Source organism: Periophthalmus magnuspinnatus, chromosome 16 (assembly GCF_009829125.3).
Source record: "Periophthalmus magnuspinnatus isolate fPerMag1 chromosome 16, fPerMag1.2.pri, whole genome shotgun sequence".
Classification (NCBI taxonomy): Eukaryota; Metazoa; Chordata; class Actinopteri; order Gobiiformes; family Gobiidae; genus Periophthalmus; species Periophthalmus magnuspinnatus.
Window position 1 is genome coordinate 6369373 of NC_047141.1, and position 25940 is coordinate 6395312.

Genomic DNA, 25940 nt, shown 5'->3' on the forward strand with positions numbered 1-25940 from the left:
GCAGAGGATGTTCCACCTGCGGCACCTGAGGAAACTCAAGCTGCCGGTCCAGATGATGGTGCAGTTTTACACTTCCATCATTGAGTCCATCCTCACCTCCTCCATCACTGTGTGGTTCGCTGGGGCCACTGCCAGGGACAGACAGAGACTGCAGCGCATTGTGCCTCTGCTGAGAAGGTGATTGGCTGCAGCCTTCCATCTATACAGGACCTGTACGTCTCCAGGACTCGGGGGCGAGCAGGCCGTATAGCAGCTGACACTTCTCACCCTGGACATGGACTATTTGAGCCACTTCCCTCTGGCAGGAGGCTACGGTCCATTGGGACCAGAACCTCTCGCCATAAGAACAGTTTCTTCCCCTCTGCAGTTTGTCTCATGAACACTTTATAATATCTGCACTATACTGGACACTTTATAACACCGGTCACTTTAATAAGTCACTTTGCACTGTTGTTCTGATGCTGCTGTTGTATATATTTCTCCCTTTAAGTATTTCATTAGATTTTTTAAGCATATCTTTTTAACTTTGTGCATGCCCTTATTTGTATTTGTATTTATTCAGTGTGTTTATGTTGCACTTTTTCACCGAAGCAAGTTCCTAGTTTGTGAACTGTGTTCACAGACTATGGCAATAAAAGTCTTCTGATTCTGATTCTAAGTACCACCGTAAGTACCTAATAAGTGCTACCATACTTTGTTTTCACTGAATATACCATTTTCAAAACAATAACGCAATACTCTGTCTTTAAGTATTCAGTGACCCACTTGTACACCTCACAATAAAACACAGAATACACTCACACATTAAATATAAATCATTTTAATATACAAATTGTACAGATGATGCAAACAGAAACAGTGTGGAAATGTAATGAATATAAATTATACAAGCAAAAATATAGGCCTGCTGCTAAACGCGTGAAGAGCACGTGGTCACATATGGAACATTCAAGATGGCGGCCGAGGTGACGCACACTGACCTCACAGATAACCCGGACACAAGCACGAGATTCTGGCTGTGTGAAGCGTTAGCTCTGAGCAGACACGACGGGGTTAAAGTCATTTTGAAATGTAAAATGTGTTTATGACGGTGATTATTCCGATTTTAGACAGTGCAGCCGCCAAAATAACAGCGTGAGGTAAGGCTACATCATGTTTTTGAATGTGAAATATAACAGCACAGATACGGTTAGCCTCGTAGCATAGTCTTTTATTTTTTGTTTTGTTTGAAAATCCATCTGGAGCAAACGACACGAATGAGACAGAAACTCAATTTTGCCAAAAAAAAAAAGGACTTGTGCGGTTATGCTGTGATGAATGCAATGCAGGTCTTCAGTGGTTATAGTCGTGTGCTCGTACAAGAGTCCATCTGCTAACCCCAGAGCAACCAGCAGTAATGACCTCACACTAGGTCACATGTTAGCATAATAGCACTTATTAGCATGGCAACATAAAAAAAAAAAAAAAAAAAGAAAAAAGTTTTGTCACTACCTCATTTGCAATTCATGCTGATGCACCTTGGCTTCAATGCAAAATGTGGCTAACTGCCCAGATTTCCTGCTGGAGGTTAGCTGCGGTAAATAGGCTATGTTAGCGTGGTGAAAAACTGTTGCCATAGTAATTAACCATTCATTTAAATTCATTTTGAGTCCTCAAAATGGCCTCCATAACAGTAAAACGTTATGTAGCTAAGACGGACTCCCTGATGAATACGTTTTCATCGCAGTTAGCGTTCCATGTCAATCAAAGCTAGCTCGCTGCTGCATTTCCAAAGAGAATCAGTTCATTTCATTTTTAGATGTACTTACAGCATCTGGTAAGGTTCATTTTGTTGTGTTACAAAAACAACAACTGAACTTTGCTGCAATCAGGTGATTATGAAATGAAAGCTCGGGTGGCTAGCTGACGGTTTTGAATACATTTTGTGTTTTCCTCCAAAGTCTATACTGTAAAAATATCCAAAAATGAATGAATGGGGATATAAACTACATGCTAAAGGGTTTGTGAAAGCTCGGGACAAGTTAGACAGATTTAAATACGTACTTCCTCCTTCAATGTCATGAAAATCAGGTATTCCAGTTTTAACCGATTCTCGTTGGACATAGTTAGCTTTAATTGACAACATGGAACGTTTATCCACGCTGCTGAATGGAATGATGAACATTTACGGAGCCCCGCGGCTAAAACACAAGATTAAATACCATCACGACAGCGTTTGATACAAATCCGGTAGTGACCAAAATGCTTTAATGCACATGACTGTAGCACAACATGGGCCCACAGCAGAACTATCTGACCATTTAAACAACTGTCACAGGATGGACTGGAGACATCTTTTCACATACCGTCACGGCGGACATTTCCAGTGTAAAACATAGAACACAACTATAGAGAACCACCACCGACAAACACAGGACGCATGTCACTGCAGCTCGGACGCCAGGGCAGGTACGGCGGCGCGATAAGGCTACACTGGTCACAGCTACACAAGAACACGACGAACCTCCGCCACCCTCACATCCACAAGAGAGAAAGCACTTGAGAATACAGCCGTCAGATCTGACCCTAGGAACGGACCCCGGACAAGGCCCTTATGAGGACTACAAGGACTAAAGCCTCCCAAGTCTTCAGCAAAGTTCAACATATGCAGTTCCTCCATCATTCATCTTCAAAAGGAGACCAGTGACATCAGAATATTCTAGCCTCGATGTACTTTAAAGCTGAGCCAGAGATAGGTCAGAATTGTATGGTGGAATTTGCTGTCACATTGCAGATTTACTGACTTGGATTATAGTTAATATCTCTGTATTTACTCGGCCTATCCACACGAAACAAAAACTGGCACAAAGTTCAATGACTTCTCTGCCAGCAAAATAAACAAAAGAACAGTATCAGACACTATTTAAATCCCAAAATTACATTGTTGTCAGTTGAATAGAATTTTAGCCATAAGATTAATATGACAGGTTTGTGGAGTCAATCCCAAAAATATATATAAAGTTCAGTTTGTTGATTTTTATTTAGGATATTTCTGTAAAAATAGTGAATCTCCCATAGAGCTATACAGGCCCTTGCCCGTCATCTGAAATTAGGACATCATCAAATTGTAGAGCGTGAAGGCGATCCATGTCCAGCTGTCCATTTGTCCAGCTCAGTTTCATTCAAGAGAACTGCTGCTTTAGTGATACTTGTGTTTGATGTAATATTTTGTGCGAGTTTTACAATTTGTTCCAGTTTTGATCACCAAAGTACTGTCAAAATTGGATGTATAATTTCCTTCGTCTATGATAACACTTTCATTAACTACTTTCTACAGCACCATTGACACGTAAAAAGATCCAGTAAGTCACATATGTTTGCTACCATGCACTGTTCCAACTAAATAGCCAATCATATGTGATCATAAACATTCTCAAAATGTTTGGAGTGTCTGTCCAGGGCTAATCAGGACTCAGGAGACCATTCAAAGGGTCAGTTCTAAGAATAGTGGTGTAGTGTAAGCAGGCTACAAAATAGATGTTTTTGGGGGTTTTTTTTATGGGTGATGGTTATATGTCATGTTGAATTCTTTTTTTTTTTAACAGCTCATTCACTGATGATCCTTCATGAAGATCCTTCTCGGTACATGTGCCTTCTCTGACATCACTCAGGCTCTGCTGTCAGGGCTTTATTGTGTAAAGATGTGAGAGTACTGTGAATCCCTGCTGACAAAATCCATCAGTGCACTATCAAGCCAGCGAACTCCACCTGTTGCAGCCCCCCCTCTACCCATCTCCACACCCCTCCCACCTCGATCAGCAATATTTTAATGTGGAGTCCCTGTGATGAAGAGTCGATGGGGAATGGGCAACAAAGGATCCACAAACTCTCTGAGGGCAAGTGGACAGACATCAGTGAGGATTAAACCTCTATTTGATTTTAGTTAAGGTTGACAACAGAATTTCTGTGGCAACTGAGTCAAGTGCTTTTAAAAAAAATAGAGCGGGTGTTCCACAGGGGTCTGTTCTGGGTCCTGTGTTCTTTTTTCACAACAATATGCTAGATACAATTTTAGCAAGATCTAGGGACACAGACCATCTTAAATGTCTCATCACATAGAAATATTCTAAACAAAAAAAACAAAAAAAAAATTTTTTTTTTAATGGCATTTCATTTTTAGAACATAAAATAATATCTATGTATGTGCTTCCAAATCTGGATTTGGTGTTTGCACACACTCTACTGGCAACTGTGGGAATTGCCATGGGAAAAAGTAGCTTTTTAAGCAACAAGGCTAGCATGCTAATATAGGTGCGCAGTTGTATTGAATGCAGTTTGACAGCAGAAAGGGACTGAATTTCTATCTTAGACATCAAAATCTGGGAAAAAAATATTCTTGAGAGCAAGAGGATTTGATAAATAGGATTAATGAAATAAGATTGATTGAAGCAAAATAAAACTCCGGATATGTTTTTGTTTATGAGGAAACTATATTTGTTGTCTGTTGTAAAATGTTCAGTTAATTGAGTCATTGTTGACTTTGACTGTGTTGTTAGATGATCTAATTCACAATCCAAAGTGTTTTGAGAACAGGGTTGACAGCTTTTATCTGCATGTAAACATCTCTTCTAGCTCTTAGATTGCCTATCGCAAAACAAAACCACTTGGGCCATCCCTCCTTCCTGAAAATGTACAGGGGATATTGTCTAATTGAGGGCATGACCTCTTTTCCATTCCCTGTGGGCTCCAAACTGCTCCCTCTGTTGTCAGGGAGGGGAGGTACAGTCCTTTTGTGAGGAGGGCTCACTGGCCTAGAGACAACGTTGTATTTATGACTGAAACTCACAGGCAATATTAAACACCGGTTAAATCTTAAGTGTCAGATGTTGTTTTGGCCAGATTTTAATTTAAATTTAATTTAATGTAACTCTGGTGGAGGGTCAGCCACCTGCCTGTCTCTATGGACATGGAGTTGCTTTGAATATCCCATAGTATGGTATTAATCTTCTCTTTACACATAGAGACAAGTGGGAAATACCACCAGGCCAAGTTACAGTTCAGATCTGTGGTGAGGCAACCCCAGTCATAGAATGAATGCTGTTTTTAAGGTATTTCTGAGTAATACAAACACCTGTTATTTAGTAAATGTAAGACAGATAGAATATTCCAGACAAAGTAATAGCATCTCTATAGGGAAGAGCAGTTGGCAGATCCACCACCAGAACAGTCATATAAAGCACTTATAATGGTGTGGTCTAATATCCATAAATTATTCATTTTAAAAATGTGTTTTCAAAGGAATGTTGAGGTTCCTATGACTTAAGGTTGACCTACACACTAGATCTACTTTTTTGCTACTAAACTGTGTATGTGGTGTTTGTATAGCACTGTCTACTGTTCCTAGTCATTTTTTGGGGAACTTTAGTGCAAACTAGGCAAATCTGCAGTTTTCTGGTCAAAAACACCTAAATCTAAGTTTCCTGCTGGTTTCAGTGACCTCTGGCATTTCCAATAGTTGGTGACATCAGGTGCCTCGGCCCAAATTAAGGTCATTTTCACACATGTTTAGACCCCAGTGCGCTCTAGATTTACTTTTGTTTACTTCACTTTTGGGTCGGTCTTGTTCACATACACTGCACATCATTCACCTCAAACACCATCAGCCACACGAGAGTCCATCAGCTGATCAAAGAACTTATTTCCATGACTACATGCTTCAAGTGGACACAGCTCGTAAATACACATGCACACGCTTGCTTCCCTGGAACCGTACGCAATACACGGCTCAACTGCGCAGACAGAGGCAGACTCACCTGCGCAGACAGAGGCTGGAGGAGACTGTCGCTGAGATTAAGCTGATCCAATCGTCAGACAAACGTGTCAAACAGAAGCTCTGCAGCGCCGAGTGCTTTTTACCAAGCACTTTTACTGCAGTGCACACTGCTTAGGTCAGCCCCATTCACACCACACATGCTCCACTCCAGGGTGCGGGTGGAGCCGTTCTGAGACCTCCTGTTTGAAGCGCTCTTGGACCAGCTGTTTACTGTGGTCCAGAGTGGGTTCACACTTCCCCATGCACTGCTCTCAGAGCTAAAGTTCTTTTACAATCGACATAGTGGGAGTGTGAAAATGACCTTAAGCCACGTTTCTGATTAAAAACACCGGGCTGTAGGGGCGGAGTTTGAACTGTAGATACCTGTTAGACCAATCACACTGTTCCTTATACCTCCAAACCCCGCCCCTCCTCCCCCTCACTCTCTTCTTTAGTTCCCCAGGCACTGCCCTGTTTAGCAGCTGTTTGAAATGTGGCTGTGGGAGGAGTTTAGGTGTTTACTCCCACTTTAGGTAAAGACCCTGATTAAAAAAAAAAAAAAGATATCATCCCAGGAGATGTGGCCATGTTAACCTAACCATTACTTTGATAAGAAAAACACACACACACAGTTTAAGGAGCAAAATGTTCACAACACAGGGCATTAGCACTAGGGCAGTCATACAATCCGCTACAAGTCTTTGTCACGGCCCAGCACAGCAGACGCTACAGACCGAGAGTGATACTGACATACGAACACTGTCCAGGAACGTCCAATGGTTCTTCAGAGGTAGGGGGCACCAACGCTCTCCACCCAAACTCTACTCCTGACTTCCTGCTGTCACGGTCGCCCCTTCCACTCGCCCCTCTTTCATAATAATCTCATTGCTGGCTGTTGATTGGTCCTCCGGGTCAGTGTCCAGTCCGTTTCCCATCACCTGCCTCTCCACCTTCTCCTCCTTCTCCTTGTCCACGTCTTTGGTTTCCAACTGCACTGCTTCTGCTGGTGTCCCCTCATCCTCGTCCCTGTCCCCCTCTCTGGACATGTCCCCTGGCTCTCCTGCCGCCGGCTCTGTGTTACATTCAGTAGTGTCCCCTCCCGCTGTCTCCGGTTGGTCGTTGGTCCTGTCCGCTGCTTTTGCCTCCTCAGGTTCTTTGTCTGACTTCTTGCCCTTCTTCTTGTTTTTGGCCGAGTCTTTGATGCAGTTTTTGTTGGATTTACTCTTGGTTTTGAAGATCAGCTTCTGGAAAGAGAAAGATTAGAGTTAGGGAGTGAAAAGTGAGTCAAAAATATTATTATGTCAAGTGGACAGAGTTCTGAAAGTCACTGCCTAATAACTGTCTGAAGGGAGGAGCTAACTACACTGAAACTAACGCATTCAAGTGGTTTACAGTAAGGATATGTGTTATTAGTTAAGCCCATTGCACTTCTCTAGGTGTGAACTGTTTGTATTGTTTTCTTAGTTTTAATTTGGGTCCGAGGATGAAGATGGCACTAAACACTACACTTTATTTCACTACTAAACTGTGTACATGACATTGTCTGCTGTTCCTACTCCGTTTTGGAAATTTCAGTGCAGAAAAAAAAGTTCAAAAAACATTCTAAATCTTACTGTGTGCTGCCTTCAGTGGCGACTGCAATGTCAAGTACTACATGACATCACATAGGATTGCCCTGATTACAACCAGGTGTTTCTGATTACAAACACCTCAATGCATGGGAGGAGTTTGAAGTGTGGATACCTGTTGGACCAATCACACTGTTCCTTATACATAACCCCAGACCCTCCTCCCCTCTCACTCTCCCCTTTAGTCCTGTAGACCTCACCCCCTCACTCTCGTCTTTAGTCCTCCAGACATTAGTCCCTCTTCCCTCTCACTCTCCTCCGTAGCCTGCAGTCTGAGGTATTACGAATCCTGAGCGCAATGTCAACAAGGTCTTGATAGAGGATGAGGACTGCTGCGTAAACAGTATCTTACAGCGATTACACAGCCACTGTTTGCGTGTCCTTGGTCACGACACTTCACCTGCCTCGCACCGCTCGTCTATGAATGTGTGTGAACCACTGCTGTATGAATGGGTGAGTGATTCCCGAGGTAAAGTAAATAAATGAATCAATTATGTGACTATTTATCATTTTATGTATTTTAATGCTGGGTGTCCATGTAAGAACAGCTTTTTATGAAAATATGAACAGCTCGGTTTGTGAGGCAGGGTAACATGGCCGTACCTTAGAGTCCCTCTTCTTCCGACTCAAGACGGGTCTCTGCAGAAATACAATCTGTTTGGTGGAGAGGCTGCCGTCGCTGAGGAGAGAGCAGACAACAGAGGGTTAACTGCATGAAGGAGAGGGTCAGATGGAGCAGGGGATGAAGAGGAGAGGGTCAGAGGATGAAGAGGGTCAGAGGATGCAGAGGAGAGGGTCAGATGGAGCAGAGGAAAGGGTCAGAGGATGCAGAGGAGAGGGTCAGATATAGCAGAGGAGAGGGTCAGATGGAGCAGAGGAGAGGGTCAGATGGAGCAGAGGAGAGGGTCAGATGGAGCAGAGGAGAGGGTCAGAGGATGCAGAGGAGAGGGTCAGAGGATGAAGAGGAGAGGGTCAGAGGATGTAAAGGAAAGGGTCAGATGTAGCAGAAGAGAGGGTCAGATATAGCAGAAGAGAGGGTCAGAGTATGCAGAGGAGAGGTTCAGATATAGCAGAGGAGAGGGTCGGATATAGCAGAGGAGTGGGTCAGAGTATGCAGAGGATGAGTAAGAGGGAGTGAATAATCTGTTAATCCATTGTGTTTCTGCGCTTTACTTCTCCCGTATTGTTATGACAAAAATCCCTGGTGTTGATAAGCCTCTCCCTTCCTATCGTACTGGAACATGGCTTAAAGAGACCCACAGCCCTGCTCTGCTGTCTGCTGCAGTCGATACTGTCTGTTTTATGAAGGCTGCGGGAGCCAAACACCTCCACAAATCTGCACTTTTACACTAGCTCTGTACCTGAGAGGAGAGTTCCAGAGAGGCCATTACACACAGAGAAGGAGGATATAAAACTGCAGTCTGATACTTCCACCTGCAGTTCCACAGGGATGCAGATGTTTACCTACTAGCTTAAATGTTGGTTTGTTCAGCTTCCACCGTTGGAACTGAACACTGCCTTTGTGTCTTTAGGCAAGACATGTCACTTTGCTCATGACACCAATTGATACTTTGCAGCTGATGTCATTTCCTGGGGGTGTGATTTGGGTGACCGAACGGTGATGGTGAAAAAAGAGGACACATCGAATGAAAGCAGACTATTTTTAACTTTAGCTTATTTCTATTAAGCGTTAATTTCAACTGCTTAACATTTCAACGGCAACAATACAGCACCAATCATTGTTAACTTATGTATAAAGTCTAAGATGCTCTGCAGTGTGAAAAAACAACAAGAGCAACAACAAAAACATCTTGATTGTCTGTCTAATTGGTCAAGAATGTATCATTTTCAGCAGGTCATTAATGAAATAAGAATCAAAGTCTTTGCAGGACATGTGCTTAAAGTTGTACTGTGTAAACAAGTCTCAGTCAATTGGTTCCTTTCCTTTGTCCAATGGCTTTGCATCAGCGAGACAAAAAAACAAAAAAACAAAAACTGCATTCTTGACATTCAGTGCTTTTGGATCTTGCAAAATATTCGACCCATTTCTCCTATGCTTGGTGGCCAGTAAAGCGTTCATCTGTGTTTTCATTGAACTTGGACTGGACACAGCCCTCTACATTACTCCAGTCAGACATCTCCTTAAGACTCATCCGTATGAAAGAAGAGAACTCATCCATGGGTGCCATCCATTTGTCCAGACATTCAGAAAATTAACTGTAAAGTCCCTGGACTTAAGCTCTGAAATGGTCCCATCTTTTACCAAATCCATTCTGCTGCTGTTGGAACAGTAGTGCTCTGACTTTTAGAGGGACAAAGTTGCTTGGCATGCGTTCAGGGACGATGCAGTGGACACAGTTTAGAATGCTCATCACTTCCACAGTGGAGTTGTTTTGCCTTTCCATGTCTTGAATGTGTGACTGAAACACACTCATTAATGAATGCACCTGCCAAAGATAAATCTCACTGAAGTCATTCTCAAAAAACTCTTTATCTGAGACGGGGGTTTGTCCTGAGACAGAAAGAAGACAGCATCCCAGACTTTGAGTTTTATTTCAGAAATTCCTCCGAGATGCTTTTTTAATCACAAAATGAGGATATGGGAAAATGAGGACGTCTGGTCACCATAGATGTGATGCTAACTGCAGGCACTAATCTGTCTGAGGCTGTGTTTTGCTTTAATCTGAGTTTAATTTTACCACAGTCTACCAGAAAGAACTGACTCAGCTGGAACAGGTGAGACAATTTGTGCTGTTAAAGTCACACATAAAATTACAATCACAAGTTAGCGAGCATTAGCCAACAGTTTTTCAGTTAGTCACTCTCACCTTTTTGTTGAAAATCAAACATCTAAGACAAGACCATGAACACAACATTGATCACAGGCTCCTGAAAATGTGTTGTTTAAATCCATTGTGTATTTTTTCTTGAGTTTTCAGACAATTAAAAGAAAGCGTATTTGCTAACGTGTGCACTGAGTATCGACGTTAACTGCAGGACATTCTACCATAGAGATACATGTAGAACACCCGCCAGTTTGATGTCACTGCAAAGTATCAATACATAAGGTACATAAGGTACACTTTACTGTCCCGATATTGTCCTTCGCATTTGATCCTACAAGCATTTCCCTCTAAGACCAGGAGAGGGCGCTCGTATGACAATAAAATAAGCAGAGGACAGAACTGCATATCAATAGTTTGAGTGCTATATTTGTACCTGGTGCCAGTTTAGCCTTTAAGCTAGCAACACCCTATCCAGATATTTGAATAGACCCACGGTAAGATCAGCCCAGTGCATTGTGGGTAGTACCTGTTGGTCCTGATGACGGGGGTGGGCAGCACACAGGTGAGTCTCCAGCCAAATGAGGCCAAGGACTGGAGCAGAGGGACGTAATCCGCCTTCACCTGGAGCCCCTGAGGAGAGAGAGAGGGCAGAGGTCAACACGGAGGTCATGTGTCAGCAGGGAGTTCAAGGGTCAGCTATAAAGTTAATCATTTTGTAGTTTTCAATGTGGAAGCAAAACCGTCGAATCGCTTTTAACTCTGATTTCGCTCTGTTTTAGTTTAACCTATCACACACAACAACTCATTCAAATGTTACGACGCAAATTGTGCACCACAGCGGCAAAAACATCAGCCTCCTCAGCCTCTCCATCTCCCCTTCTTCACCGTTGCTAATCCCTTTGCCATCGCAGAGCTGTGATACCTGATTTTCAGAGTAAGAAGGAAGTTGGCATTTAAAAATTAGCCCTGTTCTCTCACAAATGGTTATATTTTCACAGCTTTTTCAGACGGAGAAGTGAAGCCGTAAGTGACATAAAAACAGTGTTCTTGCTTCCGACTCAACTGATCCGACCTGTAGCTCGCTAGCGCCTGCTCGTTTCCATGGAGATAAGATACGTTGAATTGCAGAACATCATTTTTGGTCAAATCGATGTGTAGTAGATGTCATGATACTAAAATTTCGATGCTAAGGAATAAACTCGATACTTAACACTGATTCCGATACCGTGATGATGATAAAAAACACTCTTTATTTAGACAATAGAGTGTGATTTTAAACATTAAATCATAGTACTTTCTTTTATATTACCTGTCTGTGTAATCCCTCAGTCGTCTAAGTAGATTCCACGGTGGCGTATACTGGTCTATGTGTCTTATACTTGTTCTGATACAGCTCAAGATCATTGTAAAACTATTCAGGAAAGGTTCATTTCTGCCCTTTTTTCGTTTTAATACCTGCTCAAATGAGAATCTAGTTTCTATAGTAAGTTTTAGTATCGATAAGTATCCGATTTTTGATACTTTTGACAACCATAATACTAGATTTTGCTAAACTCTCTCCCTCTCTCTTTATTGTTTGGGATCCAGAATACCTCGACCCGCCGTCTCCGCGCTGAGTCGGTTAGCGTTCGCTCTTTCCCTGTGGTCGCTGTGTGTGCTGCAGGTGGGAGATGATATCTGTGTAATTGAATGGAACATGGTTGGAGCTTGTCTGAGTGTGACCAGACTTATGTGCCTCCATGATTGTCCCCAGTCCAGAGGAGCAGGACGGTTTGGAAAGAATGCTAACACGCACACGTGGTCCGTTCTGCTGAAAGAAAGACATGCTAGCTAGCTCGCACTCCACATATCCACTGTCTCTGTACTTTTTGTTATTCGTGAACAGGGAATAGAGATGTGCAGTAGTGTTGTCACGATACTAAAACGTCAAACTTGATCTCGATACTAAATAAATAATAGTGTTTGCTTATTTTAGCATGTGGTCTCACGCTAAAAACTCAAGTTAAAACTGTCAAGAAATGTTTAAATGTAACCAGTTTATGTGATTTCTTCAGTATCGTTATCAGTTCAAATGAGTAGTATCTGATTTTTGATACTTTTGACAACCCTAATATGCAGTGAGTCATGTTTTTTTTGGTCGAAGGACAGGGGGCGCTGTGGAACATTTCCTATTTCCTTGTTTCCTGTGAATGTCGTTCACTCTGCTAGTCTGTTTCACGTTTTTTTTCAAACTTTCTGTTAGTTAAATCCACTTTTTTTGTTAAGTCCTGCGAGGTGAATGCTCTTGTGATTTTTTTGCTATAAAAAAAAAAAAAAAAAACACAAAACTGAATTGAAAATTGAGTTAGCAAAAGCAATAGGTGGTCCTTTAAAGGTCCATAAAGATACTGCCAGAATCTGCGTCAATTAGACACACCACCATCTGGCACCAACGTTGATTCAATAAGTCTGATTATTGTAGAGCGACCTTCTTTTTCTATATTCTAAAAGCAGCACTTTGTGACAAAATCAGCACAAAAATCTAATTATATAAGAGGAAAGAGCCTGATGTGACTGCGTAATGCTCTGGGATGAAATGGCTTCGCTTCACTTCTCTGTCTGATAAAAGCTTTTTAAAGAAGACATTTTGTGCTTTTGTCTGCTATATAGTTATAATCTATGACACCTGTGGATCATTATGTTATAATTTGAACATTTTAAATTGCAATATTCCTCTAAAATGACTTAATATAAGAAACAAGTCCAGTGAGTTGGAAAATTGCAGAGCCCAAATGATGTATTAACAGCCGATTCCTGCCTGTGTCTTTTTACGGGGCAGTCCTATGATACTTACTCTATCCACCACTTCTACCTGTTAGTAACTTTTCCACACGTACTTTTTACACAAATCATACGTTTCTTCCATGACACTCACATGAATGACAGTCCACTGTTCCACCACGATGGCGTCATAGGCCTGGGCACTGGCCTCGGCTTCTGCGGGTTCCTGGAAGATGAACACGCTCTCCAAAGTTCTGGACTGAAGATCTGAGGAGACACCAGGGGATGAGTGAGACAGAGAGGACAAAGTAGCGGGCTTAGGCACTGAACACATGGAGCACTACGTTTACAGTCACGCCACAAATACTGCATAACTGGTCTGGTCCTAACTGAAATCTCAAAATGCAAGTAAACCCAGAACTATGACTGAGGTGTCCTGATTCGATTCTCAAAGATCGAAACGACAAAAAAAAAACAGCCAGGCAAATATCAATAGACATGTGTTTGTGTCAAGTTCCCAGTCTGCCCTGCGTCCTTCCCCCTCCCTTCTGTGTTTCGGCTGGATCTGGGCGGAGATTCTGGTTCCTCCCACACACACCTGCAACGCATCATCAATCAAACTGCACCTGTGAGAACGAAAGGACTGAGGATCCGACACTCAGCACCAGATCGTCCGTGTATCCACCGTGGAACTGTTCTGCACGGCTCTGTCTAGTTTCGCGTTGATGATCTCAGTACTCAGCTCAGTTATTTCTCATTCTTCGCCAGATCCCACTCCTTGGAACCACTCTGCACCTCCGCCTCCGACCCAGCTCTCCACGACCGGTACGAACACCTCAGCCTCTGACCCTGAGACCCACGACCTGCGTACGACACCGCTCTCAACCGTCTGCTCTATCTACCTTCATTCACATTTCCGTGTCTGTAAATAAACTTTGTTCAAACTTTCACCTGAGTCTGAATCTTTTTTCTCCCCGTCAGTCACTATGACAGTTTGGATATTTACACACTAGTTTTAGATCAGCACCGATGACAAACTACAGCCTCTCCACCGAGCACGTATGTTTTTCGTCTGCTGTTTTAACGTGAAAGCAAAATCTACTAGTTTGTGAGAGCAGTGACTCGTAACTCAACTTGAGGTCTGGGCTTAAGGACTAAACTTAAAAATGATGAATGTATTTATATATGATGGTTTGAAGTATGAGGGTTCACAGAAAGGCCCAAAGAGAAAGGCCCAATCCCAATTCTAACCCTCAGCCCTTTGTCTTACCTCTTCCTCTTTGTTTTGCGCATTCAGAAGAGACAAAGGGGTAGGGGAAGAGGTAGGGCTAGAGCTAAGGGGAAAGGGGTAGAGCTAGAAAAGAGAATTGGGATTGGGTCTACCAGGATGTGGAAAGACCCTCTGACTCTGATAATGACTTGACTTTGGGCTTGGGCTCAAACTTCATGACTTGGACTCCTCAGTTAAACATCTCATGGCTCAGAATCAAGGTCAGGCAACACAAACGGAAGGAAAAGTGGGTTGCTAGTTCTCGGAATAGGTGTTTAAAGATTTATGTTATGCCTTATCACCTGGTATCCTATTATCCTTGGTATTTCACATTTACAGATGAACAGACGGTGTAAGAAACACGTATTCATGATTTATGAGAATACCAAATGTTAAGGTTACTAGCAGAAAACGCCCCAGGTACCTTCTCCTGGCACGCTAAGGAGTGAATGCTACAACAATAGCAGCTTGTTTTAGAGTTTTATAAGTGAAGCTCACACATCTATAGCTCCCGTCCCATAGTAAAGGTCTTGACCCCGCCCCCTCTGTGGACGATCCCATAGTAGAGGTGATGGCCCCGTCCCCTCTGTGGACATAGTTTAAACATGGAGCCACACTGACAGAACTCACAGCTCATGATTTACAATGGAGGTCATCCAAAGGCAGGGCACCAGAGGCTTTTACATTACAGTCAGAAATGTCAAACAGACATTTTTTTCAACAATACAAACTGTATTCATGAAAATCTGCTGCTTATACATGAAATTCCAGTTTGAAGACAATGAGCTTATCAATGCTGCAGTTTGGAACAGGAAGACAATGGTCCTGTTTTGATGTCTGTGTAATCCCTCAGTCGTCCAGGTCTGATCCATAGCAAAAGATGAAGTTTAAATCAGTCAACTGGACAAATCGTAGGAGTGAAGACGTTTTGCTGCTCATTCGATCGACATAAATCATTGTCCACCAGCAATCTGACCAAAACTGAAGACTTGGATGAGCAGCGAAATGTCTTCACTCCTACAACGATTAGTCCAGTTGACAGATTTAAACTTCATCTTTTGTTATGGTCCTGTCTTGGTTATTAAGTCATTTTAGATCAACATTGTGGTTTACAATGAACAAAATGTAAAATGATGATGTACACATGTTACAGTTTAAAGAGGGGGTATAGCATAAAAGTGTATTCTACAGGGTATTAATCGCTAACACATTTGAGTTTCAAGTTCCACTTTCGTTTTTGACGCTCTGAGACCCCCCCCCCCTCTTCACTCTTCAAGCTAAGTCACTCCTCCTTTAGAGCGAGATCACACCACAATCAGCCTGCATACCGCTAATGAAACTACTGCACATCGCATCAGGTTTGTGAAGTTGTAGCGCATTGTTTTGTATCATGCTTTTAAGCTTATGAGCTAAGTCTGGTAAAAGAGGCCTGGAATCGCACTGCTAACCATAAGGAGGGGTCAAATAGGGCCTGAGAGAGACTACAAGATTATTCAAACATGCATGGATGATATATACAACTTCTCCAGGCATGTTTTTGAATATAACATAGTAGAAAGCTCCAAAAAGTCGATTTTGCATAACACCCCCTCTTGTAATAATAAATACGTAAAGGGTGTAATACGTCTTCTTTAAAGTGACGTGTGGTTTTATGGTGCCGTCATATTAATATCTGCTTATGGTAACACAGAGCTGCACTCCTCATTCTCCTGTGTAGAGATCATAAATCCTGATTGTGTTTAGACTACAGAGACTCAGAGCGACACGCACAGTTAAGTCCAATCAGACGTCAAGTATGGCATTAGCATAAGAAGGAAACTGGTGCTCCATGTGGGCTGCAGACTGGAGGCTCACGGGCCACTGGATACGTAACAATTCATTCCAAAAAGAGACGCAAATATTTAAAATGGCTGCAAGCAAAATGTGTCTTGCCTCAGTACAGATATATTGCATAAGCAGCTCTTGAACTCAAAATAAGTCCACTACGTTTTGTCTGCATCTAATTATATATAAAGTGTTTTATTGTCAGATAATAAGGAAGTGCTTGTTAGCATGCCAGCTGTTGGCATTACAGTGAAGGGAAAACTCAGGTCTGGTCACTGAGAGTTGCGGAAAGCGCTTATAAACTCATCACTGTGAATAACTAATTTATGATCAGCTATATTAATCTGTGGAAACAAAAGAGAAAAAAGGTTAAAATTATTTTGAGTCCATGTAAAATTTGAATAGACAGTTTAAAAGCTGCAAACATAGTTAAAATAAGAAAAATAAATAAATTGCAGTGTTAACTTCCAATGATATAACTGGATTTCAGGTTCATTTAGATGGGGCAGCTAAAATTAAAATGGCTGACGTGCAGATTTTTGTTTTAACACAGTGAGTTCAATGGGTTCAACATTTGGGAATTTATTTTTTGGATATTTCAAAATATTTTATGGGAAAGTACTACGTAATGAACAGGGAAATGTGGTTCTTGCCCCCATGTGGGATTATGAAGTCATTACATTTTAGAATCTTATTTATAATGTTTCTGTATAAACGATAAATGATACAGATCTTGAAGGTTTGTGATCATTTTTGTAAACAGCTCCTCAAATGTCTTCTACAGTTTGTATCATTTTAATCTACGTCTGTATAATCCCTCAGGTTTCAATCTACGTTGTAAATAAGTAAATGTAGTAAATTCGTGGACTTAATTGTGTAAATTGGTGTCTCGCTCTGACTTTATATGATCCCACTCTGAACATGGGATTCTGATTACTCAATAACTTTGGCCTGACATGTCTTATTGACAGGAGGGACGAAAGGACAGAGAGAAGGCCAGAAGAGACACAGGAGGACAGGGTTTTGCACTGTTTGGATTGTGTCCACTGCAGAGAACATTCTGAAAGCCTCTAGCTCCATATCTCTGCCCTGTAAGATGACAGAGAGGAGAGAGAGTGTGTTTATATGAAGGTGACTGGAGATAAAGGGAGCTGTGATTGTCTGGCAGGGGCAGATCTGTGAGTGGAGGTAGTTTATGCTTAAAAATGTAAAAAGAAAGTTGCCAATAAAGAATAACATTAACATCATTCTTGTTTCTGTGTTTGGAATATTCCACAGTATGGTATTAAATTGATCTTTCTAGCATTTATTCAAGTACAGGTGCTTAAATTACCTTGAAAATATGTATTCTTACTCTGAGCATGGTGGCCTCTTCACAGATCTGACCTGTAACATGAACTGGTGGTGTCAAATGCTTGTTTCCACAAAGATAGATATGTTTAATGTCATACTGTGGAACATCCCAGACAATGCAATAACATCACCATGGAGATGGCAGACCCTCCAGCACAAAAGTTACATAGTGACCTTTAAAGGGTGAATATTATAAGAGTTTGGAATGAAGTTCTGCTATTGCCATTTTCCTTCTCATTAGATTAACTTGGGCTTCTGTCAACAGCAGCTCAGAGTAAACACCAGTCGTAATCACTCATGTGGGACAGTGAATGCACCACAGGCTGGTTCATGTGGGACAGTGAACGCCTCACAGCTCACTCTGATCGTCGCACTGATACCAGGCCAGCTGTGCTGTGTAATGAAGTGTAGGATTAGGAGGACTTTTCTGCCCTCATGGCAGAAGGAGTCTTGGAAACAGAAGCCTAAAAAAACTATGATGGAGGGATGACGTCATCACTTTACAGTGCATTATTCATTCTTTTCATAGTCTGTGATGGATGACACTACTGCCCTGGGGCAGACTGACAGAAGTGAGGCTGCCAATCTGTGCCATCAGACCACCAACACACACCACGTTCATATAGGCATGGAGACGTTCCACAAGTACCATGCAACCTACGGCACCTGGTGCTTGCAGTGGTCTTCTATCCTTATACTAACCAGGCCCAGCTCTGCTTAGCTTCTGAGATGTGATGAAATCAGGAATTGTCAGGGTGGTATTGCCTCATTCTCAGGCAGTTTTCTTCTTTGTGTGTATTTAACAATAAGTATTTTTTTTGTCCCTATCCTCTTCTGATACTTATAATTCAAATGTAGTGAAAAAGCAGCAGAGAAGGCCAGTACTGACCGGTGTGCTGTCCCAGGTGGAAGTGCCCATGCACCAGTGAGGCTCCGCTGGTGAAGTGTTGGGTCAAATGGTCCAGCCAGGGCCCCTCCAGGCTGCTGACCACTCCCTCTGTGCTGCTCTGGACCCTCAGCGGGACTTTCACTGTGTAGTACCTGACCGCAGGCTCTCGCTCCGGGGGCAGGTTGTACAGCGCCAGCAGCTCCAGACCTGAAGACAAGAGGAGGAGACGGGTTAGTCTAAAAGACCAGGGAGAAGGGTTATTGAGATTAAATCACACACAGAGCAGGTCAATCAAAGTTAGGTCAAGTAAGACTAGAGTAGTGATGGAGCTTGACTAGTGTTCTAAGCTCTACTTATCATAACATGAGAAAAGAGGGTGGTTAGCTCCCTCACAGTTTACCAGGCCATAGTCCACATGTAGCATCTAAGTGTTTGCAGGTCCTCGTCTCCTTAACCACAGCCAGCCCTGGCAGCTCTCCTCTGGACCTCAAGGATCCAGCACTGGCCCTGAAAAGTGCTGGCTCACTCAGACTGACTCATGCACAAATCCACAGGAGCAGGTAGACTTAAGAGGCTAATTACATCTGTCCTTTCAAATACCCAGAGATGTATTCAGTGAGGGAACATGCTGGCGTTAGAAATTATGAAAATCCTGTTGAACCTGAATTCTTTAAGTGACAGTGGGTCTCATTCATGTAAAAAGTTGTTTTTTTTAACTGAAAAAGTACTTCTGGAAGAACAAACCCCAATCAGAAGCATTTGTAAGAACAAAGCCCTGTTTTAGTCCTGGTCTGGTCCCGATTTAGTCCTGGTCTAGTTCTTTTTTAGTCCTGGTCTAGTCCTGGTCAAGTCTTGGTTTAGTCCTTGTCTAGTTCTCTTTTAGTCGTGGTCTAGTCGTGGTCTAGTCCTGGTCTAGTCCTTGTTTAGTCCTGGTCTAGTTCTCTTTTAGTCGTGGTCTAGTCGTGGTCTAGTCGTGGTCTAGTCCTTGTTTAGTCCTGGTCTAGTCCTGGTCTAGTCCTTGTTTAGTCCTGGTCTAGTCCTGGTCTAGTCCTTGTTTAGTCCTGGTCTAGTCCTGGTCTAGTCCTGGTCTAGTCCTTGTTTAGTCCTTGTTTAGTCCTTGTTTAGTCCTTGTTTAGTCCTGGTCTAGTCCTGGTCTAGTCCTGGTCTAGTCCTGGTCTAGTCCTTGTTTAGTCCTTGTTCAGTCCTTGTTTAGTCCTTGTTCAGTCCTTGTTCAGTCCTTGTTTAGTCCTTGTTTAGTCCTTGTTCAGTCCTTGTTCAGTCCTTGTTCAGTCCTTGTTTAGTCCTTGTTTAGTCCTGGTCTAATCCTGGTCTAGTCCTGGTCTAGTCCTTGTTTAGTCCTTGTTCAGTCCTTGTTTAGTCCTTGTTCAGTCCTTGTTCAGTCCTTGTTCAGTCCTTGTTTAGTCCTTGTTCAGTCCTTGTTCAGTCCTGTTATGACCCGTGTGTGTTTCACTGTTTGATTTTCTAACTTTGTGTTGGTTAAATCAGCTCTTTGGTCCTTTGAGACGGCCGCTTTTGCGATTTTGGGCTCTACAAAACAAATTGAAGCAGAATTGTAACAGTGAGCTGCTGCGAGACGTACAGGGGAGGACAACGCACGCTCTCCATGCTGACCACGCACTTTCAGAACTGGACCAGGACTAATTAGCACTATCTCTGCAGCGTTTAAACAATAGGGATTTGGGGATTATCATTCATTTACTGCTGTCAGGGAAGAATCAAGCCTCAGTCAGACTAACGAGCAAGGACGTAACTGGCACTTATGGACTCATCTTCAGCGCTTTATTTGTAGAGCTGCATTATGTAACTTTTCTGGTGAAGGGTCTGCCACCTGCTTGTCTCCATGGAGATCTTATTGCTTCACCTGAAATGTATTGTGGAAATAAATGTGTTTATCTTGTTTTGTTTTTTTATTATGGGTGTTTTTATACCTCTCAAATACCTTGGAAAATGTGCGTGCCGCTCCACAGATCTGACCTGTAACTTGGCTTAGTGACATCACCTGCTCGTCTCTATAAACAAGACGACTTTATACCATACTGTGGGATATTACAGACTTGATTTGTATCATGTTTTTGTATATTTTTGGAGAATTGTTGTGTGGGAGCATGGGTGATGTAGGCTTGTGGGCGGAGCTTTGTACCGAATCTTACAGCTAACCGTAAAGAGCGTTTGAACTCGGCCTGGGAGAGATCACTAGATTACTCAAACATGCATAGATGGCAACTAAAAACTCTTCAGGCATGTTTTTGATGAGGGAACAACATGGTAGAACACAAAAAAGATACATTTTGCATGTCATATAATGGGTGACCAATGATGCGTCACTGAAAATAAACAAATCTGATTGGACGGTCACGTTTAGCTTGAGACACGACACGTCACTTTGTATAAAAAATATACAAAGAGATCTCAGTCTGGATTTGCTGCTTGTGTGTCATGGTGCAGTATCACAGCGGCTGAACAGACTAAGTGGCCGGGGCTAAAATATCAAACTAAAACATGTTCCTGATTCTGTTTAAGAACCGCTTTTTTTTGCCACTAATATTCTCTCTGTCTTGGAACTCGTCCCCACATCTGCTGGGTGCTGTGCTCTGCTGTGGCCTGTGTCCTCTGCCTCTGGACACACAGGTCTAGTTGTGATTGTAGAAGATTTTTAAAACAGTAAGAGCACAGGCCACGTACAGAAACTTAAAACACAAGGGCTCCCCAGAGTAACAGCAGGAGACTCTTTCACAAAATAACTTTTCTAAGCTCAAAAACACTCTGGTCTAGTTCTGGTTTAGTCCTGGTCTCCTGCACCCATCCAGCTCCTGTCCTTGGTCCTGTCCTCGGTCCTGTCCCTGCTCTCCTGTCCATGCTCCTGTCCTTCCTCTTGTCCCTCCTCCTGCCCGTGCTCTTGTCCCTGCTCCCATCCTCCTGTCTGTGCTCCTGTCCCCGCTCCTATCCGCGCTCCTGTCCCTCCTCTTGTTCCTCCTCTTGTTCACGCTCATGTTCCTCCTCTTGTTCGCGCTCCTGTTCCTGCTCCTGTCTCTCCTCCTGTCTCTCCTCCTGTCCCTGCTCCTGTCTCTCCTCCTGTCCCTGCTCCTGTCTCTCCTTCTGTCCCTGCTCCTGTCTCTCCTTCTGTCCCTGCTCCTGTCCCTGCTCCTGTCTCTCCTCCTGTCTCTCCTCCTGTCCCTGCTCCTGTCTCTCCTTCTGTCTCTCCCCCTGTCCCTGCTCCTGTCTCTCCTCCTGTCTCTCCTCCTATCCCTGCTCCTGTCTCTCTCCCTGTCTCTCCTCCTGTCCCTGCTCCTGTCTCTCCTCCTGTCCCTGCTCCTGTCTCTCCTTCTGTCCTTGCTCCTGTCTCTCCTTCTGTCCCTGCTCCTGTCTCTCCTCCTGTCCCTGCTCCTGTCTCTCTCCCTGTCTCTCCTCCTGTCTCTCCTCCTGTCCCTGCTCCTGTCTCTCTTCCTGTCTCTCCCCCTGTCTCTCCCCATGTCTCTCCTCCTGTCCCTGCTCCTGTCCCTGCTCCTGTCCCTGCTCCTGTCCCTGCTCCTGTCCCTGCCCCTGTCTCTCCTCCTGTCTCTCCTCCTGTCCCTGCTCCTGTCCCTGCTCCTGTCCCTGCTCCTGTCTCTCCTCCTGTCTCTCCCCCTGTCTCTCCTCCTGTCCCTGCTCCTGTCCCTGCTCCTGTCCCTGCTCCTGTCCCTGCTCCTGTCCCTGCCCCAGGCTGTGGTTTGTCTTATCTCCTCTGCTCTGGCCTGATAAGCTCATCTTACACTGAGGCGACACATTCACACTCAGGCAAACCACGTCTCACCACGTCTCACACCAGATACATTTTACTCCACTGCTATAACAGTCACCTGATTGTCTCCATGGAGAAATTATTGCTTTGTTCATAGAATGTTCCACAATATAACATTAAAGTCATCTATATCTAGGGAGAAGATATAGGTCAGATCACATAAAATACATGTTTGATACTTTTCCACACGACAAACACCTCTAATTTGATAATTGCAAGAGATATTAAGTAAAGTAACAGTTCTTTTGTCAGACAGGAGAGTAATAGAGTCATGATGGTGTCGTGATAGTGCAGTGATGCAAACATTTACAACATGACAAACTAGATTCTGATGTTTTGTATAGCATTTATATAATAAAGTCTACAATAGACAATGGGGACCATTTTGGTTTGATTAGTTTGGTTATATGTATATATATGTATATATATATGTTCCTCCTGCCACTATGTGGTGCTATCTGTAATGTGTTATGCAATTATCTGCCCTCCAAGGGGGAGAAAGGTGGAGGTAAACAGTCTTTGGACCATGTTCTGTGCAGCTCTGGAGACCTGTGTATTTGTGGAAGGCTAAAGCTGTGCCACTAAAAGTGTTTCTTTCTGAACTCTCTTTTGAGGAAGAAATGCATCTGAGAGGCCACACGTCCCGTAGCCTAGTGGACCTTGCAAAGGGCAAGTTTTACCCGCTGCAGCCAACAACAAAATATCAAATACCCTGAGTCAGTACTGTGACAAAACCAACACAATATGTGACTTTTGGATATGATCAAACATTGGAGACAGCATTTTAAAAATAAATTCCGAGTCAGAATTTGATAAAGGATTATGTAAATCCTCAGACAGGAGATGACATTGAGGCCTCAGCCTCTGCAGCCTCCAGGAGAGCTTAGTCTGGGACAACATGAAAGTGATTTTCAAAGACTCATTATATTCATCTGGATCTGAAGTTGTGACTAGTTTGTACTTTGGTGTTTGTTTATTGGAGTCCACATCAATATTTTAAAGGGGGCATAATGGACTTATATGAGCTCCACTTCTCTACCTGTGGTTATTAAAAAAAATAAAAAATCTAACTCCAGGTCAAACATGTACAAACTATAACATCTCCATGGAGATGAGAAAGTAACACAAGTTACATGAAAAAGAGAATAAGGCTATTCATCTAAACCTTTGCAGTCCAGTTAGATTTTTCTTCACACCTGAGTCCACCGGTGACACTGGACATTTCCATGGCAACAGAGGACAGACTTTGGACAGCAGGTTGTGTTCTCTGTGTAGGACCTGACATGACATAACAAGAGCTGCTCCTGACTCACTGCACTCACTGAATAAGTGTCCCGATCAGAGACAGAGCGCTGCAGACACTGATGAGAAAACGAGCACATGAGTTTGGTTAGAGATGAGCTGGTCTCCAGGAGAGGTCCACTGATGTAGGTTCAAACAAATTATTATATTTTAATATATTGGCATCAAAACATTGGCAGACCATAGGGGACATTGGCATCTCTGCCTTGAAAACCCCTGTATCAGTGCATCAGCAGAAGCCCCTGTGGTCAGAGTGGCTCCCCTGATCCCTCTCTGGCTCTGACTCCAGTCTCTGCCCCGGCCCAGCGTGGCTTTGCCCTATTCTCAATTTTCTCTTGATTTATTGGATTTTTCTCTTTGACCCAGTTGCTGTTATTTTTAGTTGTGCCGGTTGCCATGGCGACACTCACCGTTGCCGCGGTGCTCCCGGTAAGGCCTGTCCTTTGCTCTGTTCAAAAGAATGGATTGTGATGATGTTAATCAGAGCCGTACGTCGCTCTGCTCGGCCCCCGGGCTACAGCTCCAATGGGACCCCTCTGCTCCCAGGGTGTTTTCATCTGCAGAGGTCAAAATGCACCCGGGGACCCATCTCCAGGTCCTGAGCTAGTCTTGGTCAGGACTGCCTTAGGTGGAGGGTTTGACCTATTGTGCAGGTTTTGGGTTTATGGGGGAAACTCACATGAATTCAAATGGACTGAAGGTAATAAGAATGTTACATAGAGCTGCAAGATTAATCAAAACAAAAACTCAATCTGAACAGACGTAATCAGCTTATTACAAAGCCTGCAGGTTTTTAAGAACCATTTCCACCACAAACAACAAAATACCTCGTCTCTGTAGTTTATAACTGCACAAACATGTTCTGAAATGTGATTCTTGTATTAGTTTGTTAGTTCAGATTTCAGTCTTTTTTCAGTTCTTCTAGATGTTTTTTTTAGTGTGTACTTTCAACAGAACCCCATTATTAAAACAGAAATCGCAAGTCTAATTACAATCTCAATGCTTGTCAGAAAAATCACAAATAGATAATTTCCCCAAATCATTCAGCCCTAATGTTACATCTAAAATACACCAGAATACACAAGTTACCCCCCTGTTTACTCAGACCCTGCTTTATGAAAAAAACAAGAAAAAAAATGCCTCAATAGGCTTAGGGCTATGTGTTGTGAATTATAAGTAGATGTACTTTTACCTATGATGTAACAATTCTGGCAAAATCATAATTGCTATTTTTTTTTTTTTTTTTTTGTGCTCAGAGGGTGCAGATTTACTAAATAGTATTGAACTTTTCCCTTCCCGCCCACTTTTGCCTCCAAACGCTTCTAAACTGTGCTTCTTTTAAGGTGGATATGAGCAAAGTTTCAGTGCTACAATCTGATGTAAAGTCGATTTGTGTGAAACTGGGAAGCTTTAAAACGGCTTTGGACTCCGTATAGAACTGATGTACTGTAAAGATCAGCAGTAATGCAACTCGAATGATGATAGCGGCGCCCACGGCAACTTCGGGAATAAGGTGAATGCATCAAACTGGCAAAAAATACAAGTTCAAGTACGTTTGTGATGATGGGACAGTGTTACAAGTTACAGCACGGTTAAACGCTCAAAAAAGTCAACTTTGAAACTTCAGATTTTTGCATTTTTTTCTGTAAACTCCCCTGTTCTTGTAGATAGTTTAGTCTTTAATTTTTCCTTTTTTCCTTTTTTAATGTATGAAAATGTGCAAAGATTGTATAATGGTGAAAAGTACCTTAAAGGAACTATAATTGGGTAATAATGGTTGTTTCAGAAATGTGCCGAAATGGAAAAGTCCATTTAACTAAAATGGAAAGATATTATATTTGAACTGGAAGATTTTGTCTCCAATTTTGTGTCCTCACCGTTGCCGCAGCGCTGTGGGTGTGGCCTGTCCTTGGTCGTGGTGGTGTTGTTGTTGAGACGTGGCGTTCCCTCTTCTGAGCCACAGGGGGCGCTCTCCTCCCCTCCTTCTCCTTCTCCTCCTCCTTCTCCTCCTGGTTTGTCCTCATCAGGGGGGCTGTGGGGGGCCGTGTGGGTAGGCCTGTCACGATAACACATTTTGAAGCATGATATCTAGCTACAGAGGAACATCTGAATATACTTCGAAACTACTTTAAGCCACTGAAACAACGCCAAAATAAACCAGGAAAACTCTTCTGAACTTTAAGCCATGTTATATTTTTGTTTTGTTCACGCACGTTTGAGTAATCCTTTATTATTAGTCTGTCTATATCTCGTACAGATTGGAAATTCCAGGGCTGAAATGATCCAAATGATTCTAGTGAAGGCGTATGTAGTTTAAAAACACAGTTGAGCACTTCCTGTATCACCACATGACATCACAACGTGGTATTTTCCGTTTCAGAGAAGAATTCAGCCAAAATGTGCAGGATTTGCGAATGAAACAAAACGCAACTCCAGGTCTGTTTGTGATGAGGAAACAACATTATAACATAGATCAGAAAATCTTGTAATATGGGCCTTTAAACATAGGGATGAGCTACAACAAATACATGAGAAAAT

General features: G+C 42.8%; 1 protein-coding gene across 1 annotated transcript in view; it reads right to left on the reverse strand.

The window, feature by feature from the left end:
* Positions 1-849: 849 nt before the first annotated feature.
* LOC117384111 (raftlin) overlaps positions 850-25940 on the reverse strand; it is a 131447-nt gene continuing 106356 nt past the window's right edge. Inside the window, exons 6-11 of the mRNA XM_055228109.1 lie at positions 25280-25458; positions 18302-18508; positions 13120-13232; positions 10732-10835; positions 8023-8098; positions 850-7035 (exon numbers count right to left, since the gene is read on the reverse strand). Of these exons, the coding sequence (XP_055084084.1) occupies positions 6613-7035; positions 8023-8098; positions 10732-10835; positions 13120-13232; positions 18302-18508; positions 25280-25458 (1102 nt within the window). The 3' untranslated portion in view covers positions 850-6612. The remainder of the gene's footprint in view (positions 7036-8022; positions 8099-10731; positions 10836-13119; positions 13233-18301; positions 18509-25279; positions 25459-25940) is intronic.